The following is an 8,582-nucleotide window of genomic DNA, read 5'->3' on the forward strand; positions in this document are numbered from 1 at the left end:
TGAACAAGGAAAATCTATTACCTTAGGGCTAAGACAGGTATATATAAGCAACATTTATATATGTGATGTATGACAAAGACCAGCGTATAAACGCCCAAAACATAATTCATACACAATCCCAATTTTAGTGAGCGAAATAAAATTCTGATTCTCGTAATTTTAGTAATGCTACTTATTGCACAGTCTAATGTCTTTGATCAACCAGCTCTATGAACAAAGAATCACTCGTGTAAACTAGCATAAAACTAAAGAATGGCAGACTTCATGACAAAAACAATAATCTTTATTCTTCAATCCTTGATGACTTTCCAACGGCAGCTTCCATTCGTGCATACCATGGCCCAATATCAGTATTTGCTACCATATCCTTTCCTGATGTTAGGTATCGAATAGGCCTAAGCACGCCAAAAACTGCCAAGTCTGCTAAGTTAGGCTTTAGTCCACCTGGAAATAAATGTCAAAATAGTTAGATGTGTGAGATACTTCGAATCATATTAATGTGAAACAGTCTTCTATTACATTCAGGAGCAAACATAATGAACAAATCTTGTAGAGAAACGAATAAAATAATAGACGGTCTTCAACTAAAAATGTTCCAAGATAAATTCCATTCCCAAGAAAAAGTGCTAATTGACCATATGTTTCCATCTTGATTAAAACCCACGAGAAGAGAACCACAAATCACATAAAAGGTTATCTGTCCACTGCCTTACCCAAGAACGGATCACATTGGTGGAACACTATTCATAGAAATCAGTTGGGTCGGTCTCAACACCCATATATGCACTGGTCTCACATTATAGGTGACGACTGTGTCAGCACATCCACAGGCACTATCATGATCTACTAAGCATACTACACTCGGCACCATCTCATGGAATATTCATGTCATTTAGAGCAAGATCGACGCAGGCCTTCTTCAGATCATTTATGGGCACAGGTTTTTATTACCCTTGGAGGAACAGATGAAAGCAACAAGAAAACCTAACAAGCCACAGAACATTGACAGAAAACTAGTTGCCGGAATGGAACCTTATAGTTATAAACAAGCTACAGAAGAAGTAGAAAGAACAAGGCAATACACAAGAATTTCATCAAAAGAGCAAAACGAAGGAGTTATATTTTTAACAGTTCTTACTACAGAATAAAGCAATTCAAACTTTTGGTCGATAGGAATGAATTTAATGGCAATATGATCATTTAAAATGGCAGGTTTTTACATTCAAAATCAGAATAGCGACTGGAATCAAGTTTGTAGGAATAAAAAGGAATTCTACTGCAAGGAACTTAATAGCAAGTTTGGCGTACACGCACACCATGCCTCAAGACAGATTACTTTTCACAAATGACAATAGCCCATCAAAATACATTTAATTAGAAGAATAAGTTCCAAGAAATTCGAATTAACATTTTACTCAATTAGTGAAAGCTTATCAAAATTCTGAAAAATCACAACAAATGAAGGCTGGTCAGCCATTCTTGGCCATTTTTTCTAGTTGCAGGAAAATCCTTTCTTCTGATGTCTTGGTTCTAATCCTTTTTAGTGGCTTAGGTAGAGGAAAATCAGCTTACTTCGTGTTCAAGTTTTCAGAATTGAGGATTCAAAACATAGGGCCGAAAAGAACAACTTGAATAAGTTGTGTGAAAAAATGTTTTTATAATCTAGGTTTCTAACTCTGTGCTCTCTAGCTCATTCTCTCGCAAAAGCCACTCTCCTTTCCTTTCCCATGGAAAAAAGAACAAAGAAAATTTCCAGGATCCACCCAAAATAAAGAAATTTCAAATGGAATATAGACAAGTATTTTTCGATGATGATGATCTAAGATTAAGATTTTATGTCTAAGATATAGAAGCTAAAAACCTAAGATAGAATATGGCGTGTGTCTTCATCACCAAACTGAAAGACGTCAATCTGAAGTTTGAGAGCCAGTGATATGAAAGCAGTTTTCAACTAAGGGTAGGAGGATGCAAGAAACATGGAAGACGAGTCAATAAGAAAGCACTAAAGACTTAACCTGCAACCATGTGCACTCATTTTGCTTCGTCATAGAAGGTAAAACTGCAAGTCTAAATATGCAGCCAGCAGCAAAAATTTAGTCAGGCGTGAAACTCTGAAATTTTTTGAGGCTGAAGCCTTCCAAAAAATGGTTTTAACTACGATCTTGTCATTCCATTCCTGTTCCCAATTCATGGGAACATCATCCGTGAAAGGTGCTATATTATATATAAGTGACAAGATCTACAATCATAATCGTGTGGAACCATAAGAAACACCAAGAGGAAACAGCCACCACATACCCATAAAAGATCGGCCATTGAGGGCTTTAACCCAGTGTTCAGCTGCATCATATAAGGCAGCACGTTCATCGGTAATATTGTGACGCTTCTTAAGACGCTTTGATATCATGTACATGGCTGCTGCTCCTCCATACTTAGCTGCAAACCTCTCCATAGATGAGAAATTTCCTACATATTGCAAAGAACGTGTTTTATTATTAAGCATATCCTGGAATATATTTTTAGTTACACATTCTTCTTATAAATTTGACTGTTGTCAGCTTTACATTTCGCATTTATCAAGCACTCCACATGATTGTAACATACATAGCATTCCATATGTGTACAATACATATGCTAAGTATTTATTAAGTTTTTCTACATTTTTTTTCAGCACTTAGAATGCATACTCTAAAGATAGAATATGTTAAATACATAGAGTAAAAAGAATACGTTGAATATTTCAAATATCAATAGCAACAAGTTGTATCTTGACATGTGCTCACACACTTTTATCGGATCTTAGTGATAATATAGACGTTTGATTGAGAGGCCTAACAAATAAAATTGCTGAAATAATTTTATCAGACTTTGGTGGTGGAGACAGATCGCAACGGAAGTTTCAACTTTCAATAAATCGATGAAAAATAAACTCGAATAAAATTACATATTTTTGTGTTACAAAAGTGGCAGTTCTAAAACACAAAAAATGTGTTTAGAATATGACAACTACAGCACTACATTCTGCAACTCACCATGGGTTGTAATATATTCAAATGATTCTAATGCTTCTGATGGACTCCGGTAAATATTTGGTGAAAGCACATGGACCAGATGTTCATCAACCCACCTGCATTTGATATATTGACAGGCATTAGGGTCATGTTAATAGAAGTTCAAAACAGAGAAACATGAAGTAAGTTTAAGGATAGCTTCGGGATGAATGCTCAAACATTAAAGAGACTTAATATTTTCAGTGCATACTATCAGATCCCAATAGAAAAGCTCAGCCATGAGTGAAGTTAATAGTATAAGCACTAAGAATTAGGGCCTCAGCACATACATAGATCAGCAATTGCATTTCATAAGTTCAAAACCGTTTAACAACATGGTGTTTGCATGGACACATCGGATGCATTCTAGGGAAGGGGAATAAAGGACAGGGCAGGCAATGGGGATGGGAACAAAATTTTATTTCCTATTATCCATCATGAGAGGGGAATCAGGCAAGGGTGCAGGTTTAGAATCATCATAAGCTAACAGGACAAGAGACAGATAGCTCAAAATGGCCACCCAAAGCATAGATGATGGCAACACATAAGTAACATGAGTCAAAGGCAAGGAAGTAAAGGGGCATGATCAGGCAGAATTCATATTTAAAGATGTTTAGACGATATTGTGTTTATCAAATAGATGGCTTCCACATTGCAAAAAAGATGAGTGTCAATCCAGTTTTCCCACCTCCTCCATGTTTCTTGCTCTTCTATTGCTTGGGTTTCTGTAGCATTAGAATTAGCTTGTAGGTTCACCCTTTCATTCAGTGCTGAAATTATAGCTGTAGCGATAAAAGAATGAATTTAATTGCCAGATATATGAATATATTCACACACAAAAATGGTATCGCGTGATTTCAGCCATCTCCTCATACAGGATATAAGACTAACATAATCTCAAACCAGTATCAGCATGACAAATGGGAAGAGGGTGACAAGCATGCCCGTAGAATCGTTTAATTGTTGGCCGTCGACCATCAAGACAGGAACCTTTTTGTATTCAGACCATTTCAGCTCCTTCTTGCTCCATGGGTTGACTTCGACAACTCGATATGGAATATCATGGTAATCCAAAAATGCTGTACACAGGAAAAAAATAGGTTAGTGCATATCAATCCAAATAAACAGTTGGTGGTTTGAATCTTTATGAGTTTAGATAAGCTTTGAGTAAACTTCTTACTACTGATATTAATGCTAGAAGTGTCCTCATTATATCATAGAAGGCTTCAGCTAATGTACAGAATGGTTTTTAAACAGGGATTGAGGTTTTCAATAGAGAACATGGAAATTGTGAAACTTTTCAAACCACCAACAATAAGCAGTTTAAGCATGGTGGAATGACTGAAGAAAGAAGTTTCCAAATTGGCCAAGAAAATTCAGGAGAAATGCTAAATATTGCAAGGAAAGAGACCAACTGTAATTGAGAAAGAGCTTGCACTATAGAAGACAGAAGCAGGATCAAACCAATGTAAAATTCTAAACAAAATATAAGTTTATAGAGAAAGAGAGAAACCAAGCATTAGAAGGATAGGGATGCTGCACTAGATGAGATGGAGGCAATAAGAGCCACTGTAACTGCGAACAAAACTCAAAAACAAGGAAAATCAAGTTCTGTGTGGCAGCATTGGGAAATTGCCATACCATTTCTCTGCACTATTGATACATATGCACCAACCAAACTCATACACAAAACCATTGGACTTTCAAATTTCGAAATGCAAAATTCCCCACTTAATGCAGTCTAAAATGCAAGTGCTTTGGATGTCTAAAATTTAGGTTGTAATAATGATCCAAAAATTTGTAACAAACACTTTCAGCCTCGAGTATCTCAGAAAACTCATTGACACAGACCTTAGCCCTATGAACTATGCATTGACTGGTTCAAAAATTCTACACAGAAATACTGGAATTCTATACTGCTGGGGTGAACAGTGTCTACCTCTCACATCAGTCAAGGAAAAGAGTGGTGCATTAAATATGTTTATAAGTGTTTGTATGTAGGCAGTCAGTGATGCAGACGGCTTCAGCAAGTAGTGTTAGAAGTAGGGAAGCTTGATGGAATGAACTACACATTGTTGAAAATCAAGATGTCCACCATGTTGAACTCCTGTGAGCTCCTTATTGTGCTATGCATTGAATATTTGATTGCACAAACCTTGTTCCGACACAATATTCAGCACGTTCATAGAGCTATCGTGGTTATGCACTTGTTATTTGATATGTGTTTTGTAGGAGAAGTTTTGAGCAGAGGCAGCAGCAATCAATCAAGGTTATTGTGTGCTCAGTCAAGAGTGGAAGTTTGATGGAAAGACCTGCACGTTGTCAAAAATCAAGATGTCCACAGTACTGGATTGCTATGTACTCCAGAATACCCTACCACCGGATGTTGAACTAGTGGGAACAACAGATCCAAAGAACCTGATGGTCATGATTGCTCAAACCGAACCAAAATTGATAAATGTAAAAGGCATGTGCGCACAGGGAATGCAATTGTCATGGGGACAACTAATTCAGTGTTGGCATTCCATTGACTTAGCACGCAATGGAGGTGAAAGCTAACTGGAAATTTTTGCAAGATCAATATGAGAACAGAATAAAAAACATGGAGAAGTAGTTGGCCTATGAGGAATGGTGGAAAGAGTAAAACTGGATGTGCTTGTCAGGTGGATAAATATTCTTCAGAACCCAATGGCATCTATAAGTGGAGGAGCCAATTCAAATCCTTCAGGTAAAATAAGGACAGCATCTACATTCAACCCACCCTTTTTCCCATTAGCAAGGACTTATTTTATCTGATTTCTGCTAGAATTGTAGTCTTGTTTACAGAACTGTACTCCTAAAATAATAACTTGTGCCCTGGATGGGATCCACTCAGCATGTAATAGGAATTTATGCAGCCATATCTTGGCTGTCCCATCAGCATTTAAAGCTCTTCTTCAAAGAACATATTCTGTGTATCTTAAATAGCACATATATGTGTGTTTGCAGCCCTATATTAAAGGTATATCAACTAGATGGGCTTTTGTTTTGCAGAACTGCTTCTGCTTTCTAAATCTCTCCTATGTGTTACCCAATAATATTTTTCTAGTTTCTATATCTCTGCCTTTAGATATTTCAGAAAACTGTCATTCTACCTTTACTTCTCCACATATAGATAAGGGAAAAAAGCCACCCCATAAGTTCGACAAAGGATGTCAGACAAGAAGACTCACTTTCCTGGTCATAGTCTCGGATTCGCATGCCTCGATGACTTAAGCTCAAGTGCAGATGCGTTGAGAGGTTCATGGCTCTTCGAGAGCGGAACAGGCTAACACATGATGAGTCCTAGCTACTGGTTCCAGAACTTCAGGAGTCAAAGCTGAGTTTGTCATTATGAGGAACCAAATATAGAACCTCCTCTCCAATGCTTTTGCATGTTTACCGTTACTAGTATGAATAGGACCTATATTATGAAGTATGTAACTCCGATCGTAAGAATCAATTTCTAAGCGCATAGCTTGGTAATAGTTTTATAAAGCTTCTGCATATTCTCCTCTTTCCTACGTAATACATGTGGGGTAATTAGGCACGACGAGACATGACCATATGTGTGTGATATTCAAATGGTTATCATATATCTCTTTATATCAGTTATAGATTAAGATGATGGGTATCCATTCCTCCCTTAAAATAGTAGGTATCTTGTCATCCAGCTGGCGAAATTATTTTTGTCTCACTTTTCACTATGGAAGCAATTACGCATTTGAATATTCATTTTGGGCAATGTTTTAGCATATTATTGCTCTTTTCACAATGATGGTTATCTTTCCCTTTTAAGCAATATTTGCAGCTATCTGACTGAGTGGTGCTATTTATTCCTTACTGAACTTCCTTCATGGCAAATGCGACGACCTCAACCTTTAAAACATTGCTTTCAGTGCACCCCAAACATTGGTGGGCCTCCTCCACTCAGAAATAAACAAGCAATCTGTGAGACTCATTACAAGACCACACAGAAATTCTAATTCAAACACGCATCAACAGCACACCAGTTGCACAATCACTTCTGTTGTAGCAGCACACAAGCAGAAAGACAAACAATGACAGTGCTTAATCATGTGACGAACTTGGACAAGTTATGCCTAGGACCTTGTTACAAATGCAACAGAGAAAGTTACAAAGGTGTTAGTTTGCAGAGAATGGGTGCATCAGGCCTTAGCGAGAGGACTACTTCAACTGGCCACAAAACACTAAGCTCGATAAATAAGAGTGGGTTGAACCATAAAGATTCCTCTAGTTTACATACACTGTTCTCCGTGTCCTGAACAGAGAATACTGACAATCAGTCATGATCAAATGAGAGGAATAGAAGTCAACCTTTGCTGCATCTAATGCAGTTGTTAATGGATTACACTATAGAATATATCTACAAACAATTCCTACAGACTATCATGCACTAATCGCAAAAAGTGGATTGGTATCGCACATTTCATGAGTACATCCACATACAAGTTGTGATTGAGCTTGACTTGTGTGTGTCTAGGAGTGACAATCATAAATATTTTAACAATTTTAACATATTTCTCTTCGAGCTCAAGCACAACACGTCATTAAAACCTCGTAAATAATTTCCCTTGGTAGGAGCCAATCACACCATGCTTTGATCTTAAGCTTAAAACATCTCATTCCCTCTCTCTGTGAGAAGCAAACACGCACATACTGTATATAATGCATAGAAGTAATTGCATTGATAGGATCAAATGGACGTTGCGTTGACTTTCATCTAGTAAAACGGAAATCTCTCTCTCTCTCTTCCCTCGCTCTTTGGTGTCATCTGAACTTGGAGGCTAGACAAGAGACTCACCTTTAACCTTATTGCAGAACGGGCAAGCCTCGTACTGGTACAGTACGACTTCTTTAGGTATCAAGTCGGCCCGGGGCATCTCCTTGGCAGCGGCAACAGAAGAGTAAGTGGAAGCGGCAAAAGAGATGGAGATGGCGCCCGCGGCAATGAGGGAGCCGATGGATGAATCGGTGGGAGGTCTGACACCGTCACGGCTAGCACCGCCGCCACCACGGCAACCATGCGAAGAGGAAGAGGAAGAGGGGAGCTGCTGCAGCAAGTGTCCGATGGAGCTGCTGCTGCTGCAGCGCGGAATGGCGGTGGGGGGGAGAGCGCGCAGGATCCGTGGCCGGCGCAGGAGCAGGAAGGAGGAACTCATCGCCTGTGGCGTCTGATTTTCTGTCTGTGTCGGCGACGAAACCCTAAGACGCAGGGCAGGGCAGAAGAGAAACAGAACAGAGCAGGGCAGGGCAGGGCTTCAAATTCCTTCAATTATATGTACATTGTACATTCTAAAATGACACAATTCTGCATAAGCTTTTCATTGTTTGTTACTTACTCATAGAGTCATAGGATTGATTAATGAATATGTACTTCTAATAGACTTCATCAACAATTGCATACATACAATTACAGGAGTGATACACACTATAGAGAAGTGTGAATCAACTTTAGATCGAACATTTTTGCTCGTTCGAATCGCGTATGAA

At 38.4% G+C, this 8,582-nt stretch overlaps 1 protein-coding gene across 1 annotated transcript; it reads right to left on the reverse strand.

Annotated features, from left to right (window-relative positions):
• On the reverse strand, positions 1-8,318 carry LOC147864660 (Glutathione S-transferase family protein). The gene is made up of 6 exons (XM_087318770.1): positions 7,894-8,318; positions 3,995-4,129; positions 3,739-3,832; positions 3,033-3,127; positions 2,299-2,466; positions 1-444 (listed from the first exon to the last, which is right to left on the reverse strand). The coding sequence occupies exons 1-6, from the start codon at positions 8,249-8,251 to the stop codon at positions 284-286; spliced, it is 1,011 nt and encodes a 336-aa protein (XP_087174896.1). The 5' UTR covers positions 8,252-8,318; the 3' UTR covers positions 1-283.
• Between the last annotated feature and the right edge of the window lie 264 nt (positions 8,319-8,582).

The sequence above is a fragment of the Azolla caroliniana genome, unplaced genomic scaffold (assembly GCF_043228905.1).
Source record: "Azolla caroliniana isolate FFs.n. ecotype wild unplaced genomic scaffold, voAzoCaro1.0.p SCAF_4, whole genome shotgun sequence".
Lineage (NCBI taxonomy): Eukaryota > Viridiplantae > Streptophyta > Polypodiopsida > Salviniales > Salviniaceae > Azolla > Azolla caroliniana.

Excerpts from the sequence above, each read along its gene's own strand:
- LOC147864660 (XM_087318770.1), bottom strand. The coding sequence starts at position 8,251 with ATGAGTTCCTCCTTCCTGCTCCTGCGCCGGCCACGGATCCTGCGCGCT. Across the intron at positions 3,128-3,738 it reads GAGCAAGAAACATGGAGGAG|GTGGGTTGATGAACATCTGG; the intron begins GTGGGAAAACTG and ends TATCAAATGCAG. Across the intron at positions 445-2,298 it reads CAATGGCCGATCTTTTATGG|GTGGACTAAAGCCTAACTTA; the intron begins GTATGTGGTGGC and ends ATTTATTTCCAG.